This window comes from Trichosurus vulpecula, chromosome 1 (genome assembly GCF_011100635.1).
Source record: "Trichosurus vulpecula isolate mTriVul1 chromosome 1, mTriVul1.pri, whole genome shotgun sequence".
NCBI classification, from domain to species: Eukaryota; Metazoa; Chordata; class Mammalia; order Diprotodontia; family Phalangeridae; genus Trichosurus; species Trichosurus vulpecula.
Window position 1 is genome coordinate 244,125,381 of NC_050573.1, and position 19,321 is coordinate 244,144,701.

At 39.7% G+C, this 19,321-nt stretch overlaps 1 protein-coding gene across 1 annotated transcript in view; it reads left to right on the forward strand.

Annotated features, from left to right (window-relative positions):
• Nucleotides 1-19,321, forward strand: part of TTC39C (tetratricopeptide repeat domain 39C) — a 115,796-nt gene that overhangs the window by 18,382 nt on the left and 78,093 nt on the right. Inside the window, exon 2 of the mRNA XM_036739443.1 lies at nt 16,991-17,039. Within this exon, the coding sequence (XP_036595338.1) occupies nt 16,991-17,039 (49 nt within the window). The remainder of the gene's footprint in view (nt 1-16,990; nt 17,040-19,321) is intronic.

The following is a 19,321-nucleotide window of genomic DNA, read 5'->3' on the forward strand; positions in this document are numbered from 1 at the left end:
TGCCCTCCTTTCTATCGTCCCCCCCTTTTTTATCTTCTTCCTCCTTCTTTCCTGTGGGGTAAGATACCCAATTGAGTGTGTATGTTATTCCCTCCTTAGGTCAAATCTGATGAGAGCAAGATTCACTCATTCCCCCTCACCTGCCCCCTCTTCCCTTCCTACAGAACCACTTTTTCTTGCCACTTTTATGTGAGATAATTTACCCCATTTTATCTCTCCCTTTCTCCCTCTCTCAATATATTCCTCTCTCATCCCTTAATTTGATTTTATTTTTTTAGATATCATCCCTTCATATTCAACTCATCCTGTGCCCTCTCTCTCTCTCTCTATATATATATGTATATTCCCTTCAGCTACCCGAATACTGAGGTCTCATGAATTACACACATCATCTTGCCATGTAGGAATGCAAACAAAACAGTTCAACTTTAGTAAGTCCCTTGTGATTTCTCTTTCTTGTTTACCTTTTCATGCTTCTTTTGATTCTTGTGGTTGAAAGTCAGATTTTCTATCCACCTCTGGTCTTTTCACTGAGAAAGCTTGAAAGTCCTCTGTTTTATTGAAAATCCATATTTTGCCTTGGAGCATGATACTTAGTTTTGCTGGGTAGGTGATTCTTGGTTTTAATCCTAGCTCCATTGACCTCTAGAATATCGTATTCCAAGTCCTTTGATCCCTTAATGTAGAAGCTGCTAGATCTTGTGTTATTCTGATTGTGTTTCCACAGTACTCAAATTGTTTCTTTCTAGCTGCTTGCAATATTTTCTCCTTGATCTGGGAGCTCTGGAATTTGGCAACAATATTCCTAGGAGTTTTCTTTTTTGGATCTTTTTGAGGAGGCGATCTGTGGAGTCTTTCAATTTCTGTATTACCCTCTGGCTCTAGAATATCAGGGCAGTTCTCCTTGATAAATTCTCGAAAGATGATATCTAGGCTCTTTTTTTTGATCATGGCTTTCAGGTAGTCCAGTAATTTTTAAATTATCTTTCCTGGATCTATTTTCCAGGTCAGTGGTTTTTCCAATGAGATATTTCACATTGTCTTCCATTTTTTCATTCCTTTAGTTCTGTTTTATAATCCTGATTTCTCATCAAGTCACTAGCTTCCACTTGCTCCAATCTCATTTTTAAGGTGGTATTTTCTTCAGTGGTCTTTTGGATCTCCTTTTACATTTGACTAATTCTGCCTTTCAAGGCATTCTTCTCCTCATTGGCTTTTTGGAGCTCTTTTGCCATTTGAGTTAGTCTATTTTTTAAGGTGTTATTTTCATCAGTATTTTTTGGGATCTCCTTTAGCCAGTCATTGACTTGTTTTTTGTGTTTTTCTCACATCCCTCTCATTTCTCTTCCCAATTTTTCCTCTACTTCTCTAACTTGCTTTTCCAAATCTTTTTTTTTGAAGGAGGAAGGTAGGGCAGTTGGGGTTAAGTGACTTGCCCAAGGTCACACAGCTAGTAAGTGTGTCAAGTGTCTGAGGCCAGATTTGAACTTGGGTCCTCCTGGCTCCAGGGCTGGTGCTCTACTTACTGTGCCACCTAGCTGCCCCCTCCAAATCCTTTTTGAGCTCTTCCATGGACTGAGACCAGCTCATGTTTTTCTTGGAGGCTTTTGATGTAGGCTCTTTGACTTTGTTGACTTTTTCTGGCTGTACGTTTTGGTCTTATTTGTCACCAAAGAAAGATTCCAAAGTCTGAGTCTGAATCTGAGTCCATTTTCACTACCTGGCCAAGTTCCCAGCTAACTTACTTGACCCTTGAGTTTTTAATGGGGGTATGACTGCTTGTAGCATGTAGAGTACTTTGTCCCAAGCTTGAGGGCCTGAGCTGTTGTTTTCAGAGCTACACAGCAAGCTCTGCCACACCAGCACTATTCCTCCCCCAGGAACTGCCTACTGGACTGGACTCAGATCTAAGCTGGCTCTGCACTCCAGCTCTAATCCACCATTTAATTCCTCCCACCAGGTGGGCCTGGGGTCAGAAGCAACTGCAGCTGTAGTTTTGTAGCTGCACCACCTCTGCTGCCCCTGGGGCAGTGGCCGGACTGCTGTTTCCACAATCTTGCTAGCAGCTTCTGTGGGGGTGTAAGATCCACCAACAACCAGCACCCAGAAAGCTGCCAGCATGCTGCAAAAGCACAGGTTCTTTTGATCTGCTTAACTAAGGAAAGCAAGGTTTAAGGGGTTGACAAGCTTCCTTTTAATTCAGCATACAAATATTATTCACTTAGCTCAGGGGAAAAAGCCAGCATGCTGAACTTCAGAATAAAATACAAACAAAGTACAACCATCAACAGACAGACCTTGTCTGATTCAAATCCCAATACATAGTTACCAGAGTTTAACAAAGTCCCAGCATGGGGTTACAAGCTGGAATCTCTGCATCAGCACCATCATGAGTAAGAGCCCTGTGCAAATGGCTCTGTCCTCTCTTCTTATAGGGCTTCAGACATCATCAAACATCATCTGAATGACCGGAACGTAGGCTGCTATGATTGGCTCTTGAGTTAGCTCCTCGCCTTAGGACCCTGGGAGGTTCACATCCACATAGGTTAGGTTAACACCTAATAGGGGTTTGGGCCTGGGGCTTAGCACCTAGTAAGACTCAATGAAATACACTGAATTACTCAAAGGAAACAAAAGGCCAACTAAGTGCTAAGAGCCCATTTTGCTTACCAGCACAACTGCGAACTCCTTTCACTCTGTCCCAGCAGCTTTTCCCACTATCCTGCTCTGTTGTCTTTGGTGTTTGTGGGTTGAGAAGTCTGGTAACTGCCACAGCTCACTGATTCAGGGCGCTAGGGCCTGTTCCACCCAGCTCCCGGTCTGGTTGGTCCAGGCGCAGCTCATGCTGGGCTCTGCTCAGCTTGGCTCCCAGCTCCACTGGATAGACCTTACCCCGCAACTATCCAGGCTGTCATGGACTGGAACCCTGCTTCCCTCTGCTATTTTGTGAGTTCTGCAGTTCTAGAATTTGTTCAGAGACATTTTGGTATAGGTGTTTGGAGGGACCTGGAGGGGAGCTCATGCAAGTCCCTGCTTTCCAGCTGCCATCTTGGTGTCGCCCCTCAAGACTTGGCGATTCTTAAAAAACACTATGTAAATGCAGATTAATTTAAATAGTACCTTGCCCTTTATATGCTTCACACTTTTTCCTTTGCCTGTAGTGCCCTCTTGTCATCAACTGCCATTGAATTCCTAGCAGTCTAGCTTAGATGTCACCTCTTGGAAATCTTTCCTGATTTTTCTTATTCCCATGACTTCCCTTCCCAAATCAGTGATTATCAGTGCCTTTCCCTGCCTTCAACCCATCACAATATTTTGCCTGCATCTCTATGATCTGCTTAATATATTTTGTACTTAAATATATAACATACGTGTGTGTGTGTGTGTGTGTGTGTGTGTGTGTGTCTATACCTTGTCATTTCTCTGTACTAGACTGGAAGTTCTGTAAGACTTTTCCATACTTAATTATCTGATCTAATAGGAAGGCATTCTAAATGGCAGCAATGATACAATATCTGGGAAGTATGAAAGCAAGCTGTGTCTTAGCTAACTTTTTATTTTTCACAGCAGTGCTTTGTATACTTTGTTATTTAGTCATTGCAGTCTCTGCGACCTCATTTGGGATTTTCTTGGCAAAAATGATGGAGTAGTTTGACATTTTTCTCCAGGTCATTTTTTTACAGATGAGGAAACTGAGGCAAACAGGGTTAAGTGACTTGCCCAGGGTCACATATAGTGTCTGAGGCTGGATTTAACTCAGGAAGATGAGTCTGGCACCCTATCCTCTGTGCCATGCTCTGCACACAGTAGGTACTTAATAAATATTTGTATTGAATTTGTGTTTTAAAAAGTAGATAGAGCATATGCCGTATCTGATTTAAAAAGAACAGAAATCAGACCAGACATCCTCTTCCCCCAGCCAGGTTTTTTAGCTTTAGAGAATTAATTGATTAATCAGAGAAGTTTTTTTTTCCTCTGCATGCCACATATGGGCATGAAGCCTCAAACATAAGAACTTATTAGTACATTTGGTGTAGTACATAGTAACACCAGCTGGAGGATATTACAACACAACCGACTTTATAAATTTTCTGACCAAAGAAACATAAAATTGTAGATGTAGAACCCGGAAGTTCCTGTGAAAAATTAATATTGATTTTATATTTGATATTACTGTGTAAGTGATTTTATTCTGTATCTATATTCTGTATTCTAAGGCTTTTCTCTGTCTCTGAGCAAAGAAAACGGAGTCCAAAGGTTCAGTCTTTATCTCTGGTTAGATGAGCTTTTCTCACAGTCACTGTTAAAAGAAAAAACTCTATTCTCAATACTCTCATAAAGCATTATCTCAGTATTTCCTGTAAGGTTTGTGTGTTATCCTTGAGAAGCTGAATTAATTGACCTTGTCCCATCTTCCAAAAAGATGATCTTGTCTAATCCCTGAGTCGCCAGTAAGTCTATATAACTGAGCCCTTATTGGTAACCTCAGGATGCAGCTAGAACCCACAAAATTCATAAAAGCATTCCTTAGAGAGAGGTGGTCTTCATCCCTGTTGGAGCTATGCCTACTTAACTTAAGGTAACCAATCATAATCTCTCTCTCTCTCCCTCTCTCTAAAGCTGGCCAGTTACATGTTTTTTGTTTGGTTCGTTATTTATAAAAATGAGTTGCATTTTCAATTCTGGGTCTTTGACATAAATGCAGGCAATCCACTGATCCTTTATTATCAGGTTGCATGCCCCTGTTAATAAATGATATCTTGCTTGGAAAGAACTGCCTCAGTTTACCTCTTTGTTAAATTTTATATGCAAAATCCCCTAGGCATGGACTCTAAAGCAGAATGGGTGAGTTAAGATGTTGTCAAGGAGATAAATAGTGTTGGGGGGAACACCGCAGAATTGGAAAAGTGATTGGTGTACTCTTTAGTAAGAATAATGCTGCTGTGTCACAGCACATCTAAACTCCATGACAGAACTCCAATTTTAAACTCTTAATTGACAGGGAAATTTTTCTACAAGAATATATTTTATTTTTCATAACAGTCAACAGAAAGGTCAGATTTGCTTCATAACTGATTGTACTGAGGACATATTCCTACCCTATTGCCTCATTGTGGTGAGGTGATATTGAATTCTGAAGGGCCATGCCAGTGAAGCCTGAGCTCTACCAAGTCCCTGCAGGCCATAAAGGCTTTGAACATTGTCCCAGACACAGACTAGGTATGCTTTCCAAAAACCAGCCTCATTCTGTTGAGAGAGACTTATCAGCACTAGATAATGATTGCTTTGACCAAACAACTAGTGAAAGTATTTCATAAAAACAAGCCATACCTCTTACATTAGTATTGAGCAGTTGCAGATTAGAGGAATGTTTGTAAATTGTGGGGGAGAGAGAGAAGATGCTTTGAAAAGGGTGAATTGCTTTTAACCCAAGTCTTGAAGGAGAGGAGGAATATGAATTTACCCTGTCACATATGTTCAGAAAGTTAAGGCTCCCTCTTCACCATTAATGTTATGCCTCTGGCTTGTGTCGTCATTATCCTCCTCACCTTTTGGTGATTTGTAGAAAACTCTGATGATAAAAATATCATTTCTCTCTCTCCTTAAGTTGACCTGTACTGCTTCCTGATCTGTACTGGTTCTGGAATGCCCTCATGTAAGTGTGCTATTCTGTCCACTTTGTACCATGTAAGTACTGCTCTGTTTGGAGTCAGAATACTTGAATTTGAATCCAGATCTTGTTATTTACTGCTTTTGCGACCTTGAACAAATCACAACTTCTCATCTGTGAATAGAATTTGGAATTCTAAGGTCTTTCCATCTCTAAATCTCCAATACAGTGGGGAGGGCATTCTAAATGGCAGCAGCTGCAATGTACACTATCTGGGAAGCAGCAGATCAGCATGAAGGCCAGGAGAGGAGTGAAGTCAGAGATGTGCTTAGCTGCCGCAGAGAGTCTTGATTCAGGGAGAAGCTATAAATAAAGTCAGTGAGATGAAGAGGTACACTGTTGGAGGACCTTCAAGGTCACGACTTGTAGTTATATCTGTTAAGCTGAGCTCTAGAAAGCCTTTGGTAGCTTTTAGCAAAGGAGCGACATGATGAAAACTATATTTAGGAAAGATGGTTTGAGCAGCTGCTTCGAGTGGATTGGAGAGAAGTAGCAGAGGATCTGCTAGGAGCTGTCACAGTAGCCCAGTTATGAGGTAATAAGAACCTGGACAAGGGAAGTGACTAGAAATTAAAAAAAAAAAAGGAGAGGAGGAGCAGATTGCAAAGGAAGAAGCAGAAGAACTTGGTGGTGAATTGAATATGGAGGGAAAAGGAAACAGAGGAGCCTCAGATTCCAAGGATCTAAGCTTGGGAGAACATGATGGTGGTTGATCACGGGAAGGAGTGTCATAGGGGGTAAGATTTTAAAGCTTAAGGCAAATTAAAATAGTTGCATGACAAATATTTGATGTTTGATTTTCTTGTTTCTGTTTCCAGGTGGGAAAACAGAGAAGACATCTTCCTGTTTTCCTCACTTTGTAATAAGTGGTAGTCTAAATTATAAATTATTTGTGGCTCTGGCTTGTTTATTCTTTATTTATATTACTCATTTTTTTTTACAAAAATTCAAACTTATTCCCCACTAAGACCCCCAACTTGATTTATTATAGTAATGGTCTTATAACTTCTTTTTAAAAAAAAGACTTATTATTTAACCCATCTTACTCTATTGAGAGAGTTATTATTCTTAGTAATACCATTAGCATGATCTTGAGAATTGATAACAAGTATTCACTCCTGCTATTTTGAAATTTGAATGCATTTGTATTTTTTGGGAGTGTACATTTAAAGTATGTAAACAATATATTCACAAATTTATTATGAAAATCACTTGTTTTGAGGGGACCCTTCCAATTTTAAAAAATTTAAATAATCATAATTATGTTGCTGTCCCTAGATAGCATTCAATCCAAACTACCCTACTATAAAAGCCCTTTTTCATGGAGCTTAGTATTTCTTTAATTGATTTTATCCTTACAGTGACATTTTTACTTCATATTATTTTTGGAAGTAGGCTTTAAAAATGGAAGTGTTTTTAAATGAATTGTTCTTTTCGTGGGTATGCAGCATCCTACCTGTTCAATCTCAACAGCTTTATAAAACTTGTCAGTGAATTACAGCCACTTTAATATTCAATTGCAGTATAATATTGCCTTATCTATGTTTTCAGGGAGGAGGAGAGTGGTGGATTAGTCAGAACTAGCCTTAAATTATATCAGTAATGATAATAATAATAATTATTGCTTATTAAAGTTCCTTTCTAGCTTTATTTATGTGTCCTTGAGTAAAACCTTTTCAGTTCACCTCTCAGCCAAAAACTGAACTCTTCGTATTCTTTGCTTCCTTTGATCCTTAATCATATCTTACTATGCATTATACTTATTTGCATATCTCTCCTCTCCCTGTGTAAACTAGAAACTTTTGGAAAGAAAGATAAATAAAACACTCTGTTTACCCTTGGTACCTTATAGCATAGTAGCAAATAATTGACTTGTATAGAGTTTTCTTTAAGATAGAGATATTGAAGTAATTCAGATTTCAAATGCTGACAGTATGATGGCGTGTATCGTTCTGGGTGTTTTGGAGTAGAGCTACATGGTTTGATAAAGGTTTATAGAAGGCACAACACTATTTCCCGTTCATTCAACCTTGGAAGAATTAAGTGAAAATAACTTCAACCATCATTCTTCTGACAAAAGATTTCAGTGTGCCCCTAAACAAACACTGTTTCCCATGGATTTCAGTAAGTGGAAGTAGAATGGGAACAGCCTAGCTTAATGGTGTCTTACATAATAAATAAAGGTGTTAAATGCAAGGTCCTGTAGTCTTCTGTAATGTGACACCACTAACTAGTAGAAATGCAAATCAAAGGCAGAAATGTGCTTAAAATACTATGTGAGAGAGGTAAGCTTTGGGTTGCATCCTTAAACAAAAGGTACAGGTAGTAAAACTTGTCTCAAAAGTGAATTAATAAGTGCATTGCAGAAGAATATAACAGGTTTTACTACACATTCACTCTTACCGTATTTTAAGCCTGTAACAGGCTAATGGCAGTGGGTAGTCACACATAGTTTATTTAGATCTTTTTTTGGTGTTTTGTTTGTTTTTAGTAAGAGTAGTAAATGCTTTAACTGAAAGGTAGTGAACTACTTTTCACTAAAAGGAAGACAAAGTAACCAAACCATCCCCACCGACCACCACTCTTGTAAGGTGGAACCTGCTTAGAAGCACTTTTCTTTTGAGCAAGTGATGGGATGGGAGAAAAAGGGAGGAGGAGAGTAGGAATTTTTTTAGGAAAAAAGATTTTTTTAAGATTTTGTTCGTAAGAGAAATAATGAATTATGGTCAAAATGTGTTTTATCTTTTTGAATTGCAATTTCATCCATGGTTTTAGTGGGGCTGTGTGGGTGGGTGTGAGTATGTGTGTACATGGGAACCCAACTGATTTTTAGAAGGCTTTTCAAATATTGATTCTGTCAGTTGTTCACCAGTAACTGTAAAAGTGAAACAAAGAATACAGTTGTCATAATTTATGAAGTGGCTGAAATTAATGACTTCCCTACCCTCCCCCATTCCCACCCCTTCCTTAGTCGTTTATTGCCTATGTGACCTTATAGATGTCACTTTAGTTTCCTAGGTCTCAGTGGCCTTATCTGTGAAATTATTGGGTTTGGACTGGGTGACTTCTAAGGTCCTGTCTCTGATATTCAATTATCCATTGAAATTCAATTTTTCATGGAAAATGCTTTTTTGTTAGAATTTAACAGTATTTTAATTTTAAGATGTTAAACTCAAAGCTATCAATAATGAATGGGATTATTATACCTAAATTACACCTACAATTTAGGCATAGGTGCTTTTAGAGGTATATTATACTTTAGGTATGTGTGTGTATATATATATATATATATATAGTGTGTGTGTATATACATATATATGCATATATTTTTAAAGTATATATTCATATACATGCATACACACTCTTTAAAAGAAAAGTTCACTTAGGTCACTGTAGGATCTCCTTCGAATGAGATCGCCAGTGGAATGGGATTTAAAATGATTTTATTTGAAACCCAATTTCTTCTGGTTAGTTGCTTGTAATAGAAATAATACAGTATCATATAGAGCACACATAGTGTCCCATCTTCAAACAACTGACTTAGGAATAACTTTTACTTTACCTATCCCATTGTTTCTTTCCACTGCCTCTGCCCTTCTCCCTTTAACTCCCAGTTGATGCCCCCTAACGGGCTCTTTTCTTCACCTTTCCTCTATTATTAGGAATTGTTCTCTCCTGTTACAGATTCTTTGCTGCAGTTTCATGCTAGCTGACTGATTAGTCTACCCTCAAGTCCATCTCTTCTAACTCCCTCGATTGTTAAGTTCTCTTTGCCTGTTAGGGACTGGACACTAAGTTGTGAGGTTTCACATTTACAGCCCAGTTGCCCTGCTTTTTAGAGGTGGGAATGAGCCTAGACCTGTGATTTCATCGTTGTAGGGAATTCCTGGTATGTAATACCAGAGCAGATCTCTGACTTAGGTGGCTCCTCCCTCTCCTCCAGCCACTGAAGGGAAGAGGAGAAAAGGATATTAGACCATTATGCCCGGCTTTTCCTCTGCCTAATCTTCATGAATCTTCTTCTGGCTTAGTTCCCAGCCTCTGGTGAATGTGGGAGGGAGAGAACCAGATGCAGTACCATTGTAGCTCTTGTCTGACCTCTGGCCTCTGGGGGGAAGAGGAGAAGCACCATTCTATCATCAAGTCTCCTGAGGCTGAAATGAGGGAAAAGAGCACCCTTCTATCAAATTTCCAGCATGGTCTCTTTGCTGCAGGAAAGGAGAATATCAACTACTCTTACAGCTCCAAGTTCTTGGTTCTTCGCCTGAAGTGTCCAAGACTCCTAAAGGACTCTTCCTTGAGATCACAATGCTATTGATCTTGAAAATATCACAGAAATGTCCACTTAATGATTGACAAACTGCCTCCCATCCAGTCATACCCTCCTCATCCCAGTGATTCTGAAATCCCATAGATCATTACCCAAACGTCATTCCCCATCTTCTCCAACCTCCCAGCCCCTCCCCAAAAGTCTCAACCAAAAGCTACACGCCTTTTCCTGCGTCCTCTAGGATGCCTGTTCCGTAGACAATAAACCTGTTTTCATCTTAAGTCTTTTCCTTTCCTCCTCTTTTTCTTTTGGCTCTCACTGAGACCTGGCTTTCCCCTGATGACACAGACACCCTGGCCACACTTTCCAGCACTAGCTGCACTTTGATTCATTATCCCCCAATCACTAGTCAACATGGGGAATTTGGAATGCTCCTTGCCCCCTATTGCTACTTCCAGATTTTCTCCCTACTGTCACTGAGTAACCTCTCCTCTCTTGAGGTTCACATATCCACATTTCCACCCAATCAAAATTCTGATAGCTTTGGTCTATTATCTTCAGGATAATCCCTTTCCTTCACCAGTGAATTTGGTACCTGGATCACAGACTTTGTTTCTTCCTCAACTCCAGCCCTTATTCTGGGTTTGTTCAGTGTACCTATTAATACTTCCTCAGAAACCCTAATCTCTTTCATGAACAACTCATTCCCCATAACTTACTCTTCTACCTCACCTCAGAAACGATCATGCCCTTGATCTTGCCCGCCCAGAAGTATTCTACCTCCAGATTCATGAACTCTAAAATTCCCTTATCTCATCAGTCTCTCCCTCTGCCTTCCACTGCTGAACTCTGACTTTTATCCACATTGTGACCTCCAATCACTTGATCCCTCAGTTCTCCCCCAGGCTGTCACTGCTTACACTAGTCACCCTCTCTTTCTTTCCTCATCTTGTCCACTTGGTGAGCCAGTTCAACTCTCTATGTATTCTTTTTAGTCCCTTGTTTCTCTTATCACATAGTTGATTGTATGCTGCCAAGCTTCAGCCTTGGATCCCTCTTACCTTCCTCTGCCTTTACGCCAGCACATGTGCTGCTGAACACAGCTGGGGAAAACCATGCAATCATTCTGACTAGGTCCACTACAGATTTGTTATATAACATTAACTGGGCCCTTGCTGCTGCTAGTCAGCTTTTTTTTTTTACACCTCCCTAATCCCTTCACTATCCCACTCACCATAGTGGCTCTTCCAACGTTTTCATCCCTCCTTAAGCTTCCTATGGCTCCCCCTCCCTCACTTTCTCTCCCACTAAGAACCTTTCCTCATATTTTACTGAAAGTACTGAAACCATTCACCAACGGCTCCTCCTTCTGTCCTCATCTCACCTCACCTGGATGACTTCTACCAACTTCTCCCTCAACTCTCTCACATGATGCCAAGGCCAAGTGCTTCCATTCCATTCTGTCTCCTCCAAGAGAATCTCCATTCTCTCTCTCTACCAGATCCTTCCCTACTGCCTACAAGTATGCCTGTGTCTCCCCCAGACTCAAAAAGCTCTTGTTTGATCCTTTTATACTTATTAACTGTTATCCCATATCTCTCCTGCCTTTTGTGGCAAAATTCCTTGAAAAGGTCATCTACTTCTCTCATGCTCTGCTTAACTCTCTATAGTCTGGCTTCTGACCTCATCATTCAACCAGTATTGCTGTCTTAATTTCCAAACTCAATGGCCTTTTTCTTAGCCCTCATCCTTCTTGACCTCTCTGTAGGCCTTGACATCGTCAATAAATCACCCTGTTATTGATATTCTCTTCTCTTTAGCTTCTTTTGACAATACTCTCTCCTGATTCTCCTCCTACCTAACTGACCATTCCTCTTTAGTCTCCTTCTGGATCCTCATCCAGGTCATGTCCATTAACCATGGGTATCCTACAGGATTCCATCCTGGGCCCTCTTCTCTTCTCCCTCTATACTATTTTACTTGGTGATCTCATTGGCTCCCCATCATTCAGTCATCATCTCTATGCTGATGATTCTCAGATCTCCTTATCAGGCCTTAACCTCTCTACTGACCTCCAGTCTTACATCTCCAGCTGCCTATTAGACGTCTTGAACTGAGATGTCCTAAATTCACCATGTCTAAACTCATTATTTCTCCCAAGACTGTTCCCCACTTCAAACTTTCCTATTGTTGTTGAAGGTACTACTGCCCTCTCATTTGCCCAGGCTCACAACTTGGGTGTCTTCCTCACCCCCTGTAATCAGTCTATTGCCAAGGTCTGTCCCCTTTGCTGTATCTCTCAATATGCTCCCTTCCCTCCTCTGATACTGACACAGTCTGGTACATGTCCTCATTTCCTCATGCCTGGATTATAGCAGTTGGTCTGCCTGCCACAAGTGTTTCCCCATTACTAATTCATTCTACTACTACTACATTCTCCACTTAGCTACCAAAGTAATTTTTCTTAAGCCAAGGTCCAACCGTGTCACTCCCCTACTCAATAAACTGCAGTGGCTCCCAGTCACCTCTAGGATCAAATACAAAAATCCTCCATTTGGTGTTTAAAGCCCTTCATAACCCCCACCCCAGACTTCTTATTTCTTACACTTTACACCCCATGCTGTGTTTATTGATTGACTGCAATTTATAATTTGAGAGAGTTGCCAAAAGCACTGAAAAGTTAGATGACTTGCCCTGCAGTCACATAGGATGTGTTAGCCAGCAGAATTTGAACCCAGGCCTTCCTGACTTTAAGGCCACCCTTTAAGGCCACTACTGGATGCTGCTTCTCTGTCTTATTTTTTCGACTTATGCAGCCAGACTAAGACTGGGTTCAGGTAGCTCACCATGATAGCTAGGTGTCCTTGGGAAATATAATCAATTTGAGAAAATCAGTATTGAGTCCATTTCAGAGTGTCCAAATGAAGTGTTCTTTTTGGATTGAGAATACTCTGAATCTAAAATAACTTGAAATTTAGAGCAGTAAAAAAGTAATAATACAGCTTGAATACCAAAATATCAATAGTGAACAGCAGTCCTAAGGAGATAATTCTCCAGGCCTTCCAGTTTCCTATCTATGAGTCTTCCCTCTTGTGCTTAGAGGTTACTGGGCACACATTTTCTGCTTTGGCTCTTTGGTATAAATATTATTATTGTTATTTTTATTTTTTAAACTCATTCATTTATGTAACTTTGAAGTGATAAGAAATGGCGGGGGGAGGCGAAGGGAGGGAAGAACTGTTGAAAGGGAAATCTTTTTTCTAGTATAAGAATGCTAGTTCAGTAGTCCAGGTAGTAGGAAAGTACGTAAACTTAGCTAAAAATTGCACTTTCAAAAATTTTTATTAAGAAGATTTAGGGGATATAGTTAATGAGGAGGTCAGAAGCCAGATTTCAGAGAATTTAGAAGAGAGTAAGAAGAGACAGTTTTCTTAAGAAATATAGCAAGTTAAGGAAAACAAATGGGCATGGTAGGACCAGACTGGGTTGTTGTAAGGATCAAATGAGATAATGTAGGTAAAACAGTCAGTAACCCTTACAGTGGTTTACTGTATGTAAATACAGGCTCACTTACTATATATAAATATAGACTATTATTATCTAGAACAGATAGGGCCAGAGTGTCAGAAAAAAGTGTTTTATTTTTTTAAAAGTTAGTTTAGTTAAATCCCAAGTAATGAACAAGTAATTTTGAGCTCTTTGTTACTGTTCAAGCAATGAAGGGACCAAAAAAACTGGATCAAATAGAAAAGGAGGATAATTGAGAGGGAGGGTGGGTTTACTTCTAAGATGCTGTGTCCTGTTTGGGGTTGCTCAAAATACCAGTACCTAGCTCAGTAGCTTGCTTAGAGAAGGAAAATTGATAAATATTTGCTGAGCAAATGAAAATCACTGCCCTTTTCCTTTTGCCCCTGAACTATGAATATTAATGCATCTATTGAAAATTTAATAAATAGGGAAGAGAAACTTTTTATCATGAAGTAGATTAAAGTTACATGCATTTAAGGACCAGGTACAGTTTGGTTTTACCCTTTGTATCTTTGGACATTGGATATTATTTGGATATATTATTTGTAAATTATTTTCTAGTTAATAAACACTTATTGAGTATGTATTACATGCCAGGGCCTGTACTAAGCTCTTGGGATACAGATAGGGAAAAAGAAAGATAGTTCTTGCCCTGTAAGGAACTTATAATTTAACAGGGGAAGACCACATCAAGAGGTAGCTGACCCTGGGGCATGATGGAGAAATCAAAGGAGTGCAGCCAGGTGGGAAGTAAAGAGATAGCCAGCCTGGGCACCCTCCTTAAATGGAGGTTTTGGAACTCATTGCTCCAGCTTCCAGTTCCAGGGACAGAGGGTACTGGGAAACTGATGTTTTTGCCTCCCATTCCTTGTTTTTTCTTCTTGACAAACTGAGAGATAGGATTCTGGGTTTGTTACTTCTTTTTAGACCATAAAATAATGAGCATCTTTAATTGATTTAATTTGTATTTGATTTTGACTTCTTATACTTTTTATCTTTGGTATACATCTGGAAATACGATAATAGTAATAGTTAAGTAATTTAAATGAGTAATTTCAGGGAGCACTTTTAATTCTTCATGTTATTATGACTATAAGAAGCACATTTCACTGGCTCATAGGTGCAGAGCTTGAAAAAGGTTTAGAGGTCACATAGTTCACTGTCCTCTCTAATGCCCTCCACCCCCCACTGCCTGTTTTGCCGATGAGAGACCTAAAGCCCAGAGAGGTTGCTTAAACTCTTGCCTAAACCCACATAAGTAATAACTGGAAGATCCAGGATGTGGATCCAGGTCTTATGCCTCCAAACCCACTTTTTCTGTTATAGAATACTCTATTCTTTAATTCCCTCCACCCAGTAGCCTTTATTGTTGTTTAGTTGTTTCAGTCATGTCTGACTCGTTGGAACCCCACTTGGGGTTTTCTTGGCAGAGATACTTTGGGTAGTTTGCCATTTCCTTCTTGTATCATTAAGGCAAAGTTCATGACCTCGAAGAGGACCATGAGCATGCCTGAATTGTTTAGAATCGCAGGATGTAAGGAATTCTCTAAGTAGAAGGCAGAGGAATTAAAGCATTTATTTAAACTCCAAAGGACCAGACCCAAGGACCAACGCCCCCAGTTCGATATTGTGGCAAGAACCTTCCAAATAAGCCCATCTCACAATAGTAACCAGGAAGTTACAGAAAAATGTTATGGCAGCAAGCCAAGCCATACCTGTGCTCCCTCCAATGCTAGGGCCCTCCTTTAAGAAGATTACTGAGGAGTCCCAAGCCCCTGCTCAGCACCCTCTTATCTGTATGCTCTGGAAGCTGGCTCTTGGCTCTCTGCCCCATTCTCAGTCCTCCTTATCCTCAGTTTCTCTAGCCTCTGCTGCTTCTTCAACTTCTCAACTTCGGTTCCTTCAGTTTCTACTGCTCAGGCTTCTACTGGTTCTGCTTCTGCTGCTCCTCCTTTCACCATCATGTCTGCTTCTCCAAGCTCTGTTCTCTCTTTTTATACAGTCCTTAGCCATCATCCCATTGACTAGAAGTCATCTGATTGACCAGAACTCAGGCACATACCATTGGCTCTGGTCTTAGCAACTCCCCTTAGGGCCCTGAGGGCTTCACGCCCACATGGGCTTAGCACCTAGTAAGTAGGGGTTTGGGGCCTACTTAGGAGCAAAGATCTAATTAGACCTCCCTTCTTGGCCCCACGGGGAGGGGAGGGGAGGGAAGGGTATTCTGTGTATGAGGGCAGCCAGTGAAAATGCCAGGAGTCAGAGTTAGGAGATACGAACTGTCTAGTTTGAGGAACAGACTGAGGCCCGTCTCACTAGAACACAGAGTATGGGAGAGAGGGGTGCATGGTAACTGGAAAGGTTGGGGAGGGGGTCCGATAATCTTTGCAAAGCACTGTGTTAAGTAAGCACTGGAGATAAAATGAGAAAAGTAACCCAGTCCCTGGGGAGCTCATAGTCTAGTGGGGAAGACACTCCAGCTGCAAGTCAGATGGAAAGATCCCTTGGTCCTTACAGTATAGCAGCAAAACAGATGGTAATGCCTAGCATAAATAATTCCTACTTATGTTATCATGCAATTGGAAGGCATGGACAGAACTGACTGACCACGTCCTCATTCAATGTCATTTCCACTGAAAAAGTCATATCAGTTTTTGAAGTTGTATCATGTGACATTGCCAAGGTTTTTGGTGACAAGAACCATTTTCTATAACTTCACTAGATATGTCTGTAGCACCTGTAGGAGCACTGGAATGGAAACACTGGTATTTAATGCCGTCAGCTAGGTGAAGCCCGCCCCTCAAAATGCAGAGGAGTCCAAGCTGGGTTGAAAGCAGAAAAGTTTTATTATGAAAATCAGACATTAGTACCAAGCCCCCCCCCCCCCTTCCCCCGCCAAGGTACAAAGGAGCCCATAGGCCCAAGAGAAGCAGGGGAGATTTATGCCTGAAAACTCCAAAGGGAGGTTCAGGGAGGGGTTGGGAAAAAGAATGGACAATCTATCCCAGGAACAGGTAGACACAGAAACTGGACGTTTTGCAGGAACAGTTGATCTCAAGGCTAGTTTGGTCCAGTTTGGGGGTCACAGCTCAGCAAGGTCAGCCAGTGAACTCCACCAAAGGCATCTGGGAGTGAGCAAGACTTTGGCTCCTCTCAGCAAACAGACTTACCAGGACATCTGCCTGGTAAGGTAACTCATAGAAAACAGATATATTAAACTCAGAGGCACTTCTACAATACCTATATTGAGTACTGTATAGAATATAATCTTTTTATAAATCTTACACTATTGGCTTTGATCTTTCTGTAAATATGTAAATGAATGCACTGCCTGGATGGCTCCCCACTCCAGAGAAGCCTCTTGATTTCTTGGTTTGTGTTTGAGAAAATTTCATCTGCCTGAGGTACTGAAGAATTTTTACCTTTCCATTGCAAAGGTTTTATCATTATAACGATTTATCATGCTTTTAAAAGGGTGCATCACGATTAACACAGGAATAATTTTTATGTTTCCTTAACAGAAATCACAGCCCATTAATGAGTTTTGGAGCCAGCTTTGTCAGTTTTTTGGTAAGTTGATCTGGGAATAGAACAAGGGGAGAAGAGGATAGATAGGTTCTATAAGCCTATTCTTTACCTACTGTTTGGAAAAGATCATATAGAGTTTGAAACCGAGAGTAAGCCTGAATTATTAAGCAATGTCTACTGGATCATTTTTCTTATTTTAAAACTAATGCGCTTATGAATTCTATACTTTTTCATTTTTCTATTTTCTTTATTTTAAAAAATCAATTGTTAAAATAAAGATACAATTGAAAAGGATTATTAAAACAGTTGAGATTTGAGTTTAAGTAATAAAATTATACTGTAATATAATTGTGAATGTGGGTCAAGATAGCCAAACCAAAGTTGCCAATTATTGTCCCATTAGAAGCCCAGCTGTAGGAAATTAGGGAAGAAGGATGGAATTTGCTTATACAATACATTGAATAGTGCGTAAGAGTTCATAGTTTGGGTACTTTTTATTAACTCATACTTTAAAAAGTATAAGATATTGTGCAAACATTTAAACCAAGTATATTTTTTAAAATGTTGGCAATAGACGGATTTTTACAGAATCATTCCTTACCTCCAGTTATAAATTGGCAAGCAGAGGTACAAACAACAGGAAAGAAAAAAAAATAGATCAGACTATAGAAGGAGTAGTAATGATAATAATGATCACAGTCATAGCAGCTGATATTTATATTGCATTTGCTATTTGCCAGGCACTGTACTAAGTGCTTTAAAATTGTTTTCTCATTTAATCCTCACAGCACTATGGGAGGTAAGTGCTGTTATTATCCCCATTTTACAGATAAGGAAACTGAGGCAGATGGAAGTTAAGTGACTTGTCCAGGGTCACACAGCCAGTACGTGTCTGAGACCTAATTTTTAACTCAGATCTTCCTGACTACAGGCCCTACACTATATCTACTGCACCACCTAGCTGTCTCAATTAGCATTGGCATTAACTCAGTATTAGTGGAGAAACAGGAAATGATACAAACCAGAAAAGCAAATAAGATGGTCCATGTTGCTGCTTTGGCCATTCTGTTAAAGAGGAATCTTGCTGCATAAGAAAGTCGTTAGATAGTAGGATTCAGAGAACCTTATTTTTTCTGATCCCTTTTTTTTCTACTCACATACTAGCCAAGTGACCTTAGGAAAAAGACTTAATCTCTTAACTTTTCTCATATATAAAATGGATGTGCCTGTCCTGTCTTACCTCACAGAGGTGTGGGAAAAGTTAATAGAGATGGGCGGTAGTTTGGGATTTTTGTTTATTTGTTTATATGTGAAAGTACTAAAGGATGTGAAGTGGTATTGGAGATGATGATGGTATTAGTAAAGGTTATTATTACTGCCTTTTCTTCCTGCCCTTGCCTAGAGCTCGTTGAGCAGGAAAACATGACTGGAAGCTAGGTCTCACTGTACCTTTTTACTGAGGACAGCATAATCTTTGGAGTTTTCAGTAGGACTACTCTGTTAGTAGCCCTCTAAAATCATTGTTATTTCAAAAGACTCTCCAAGGTTAGATTAGATGATTTCTGAGAGCATGTCTAGTTCTGACACTTTAGGAGTCTATGATTATCATGGTAGTGTAGAAAACCCACAGGCTCAAGAGTCCATAAATTGGATTTTGGTTTCATTTTTTTAGCTAAATAGCAGTGACCTCAAATGAGCCACGTTATAGCTCTCTCAGCTGTGAAATGAGGAAATTGAGTTTGGATGATCTACAATCAACATTCTGAGTCTGTTCTAAAAGAGCTTACACTTTGTATTTGTTTCACTTGAACTTCTTCGAAACATGTTGTAGAGCCAGGGATCTTCTGGGCAGGCAGAGTGGATTTAGGACTGTGAACCCAGGGTGAAAGCTGCTGCCTTCAGTGTGCTAATCAGAAAGTAAAAGGTCTTTGTTACTTCTTATAGTTATAAAACACTCAAATTTAATGTAGTAAGGATTGTTTCTGTCAATAATTGCATACATAATTTACTGTTAAAATTTTTCTTTGCAGATGTCATATAGTAGCTTTTTATATTAGATTTTATTGGTATTTATCGTATTAGGTTTATTTAGATTTATTTATTAGATTAGATTTTACTGGACTCTTAAGGTAAATTCTGATTCTGGAAAATTTAAAGCCTTTATTAATTTTTTTCTTTTGTAAGAACTAATTGAAGGAGAATAACTTTTTTTTTTCTTTTTGGGGCTAGTGTAACTTTGTGTATATTAATCATTTTTTTCCTGTCAAAATTTAGGTATAATAAACTGTCTTAAATTTTCTGACACTCTGTGATTCAATCTTTCA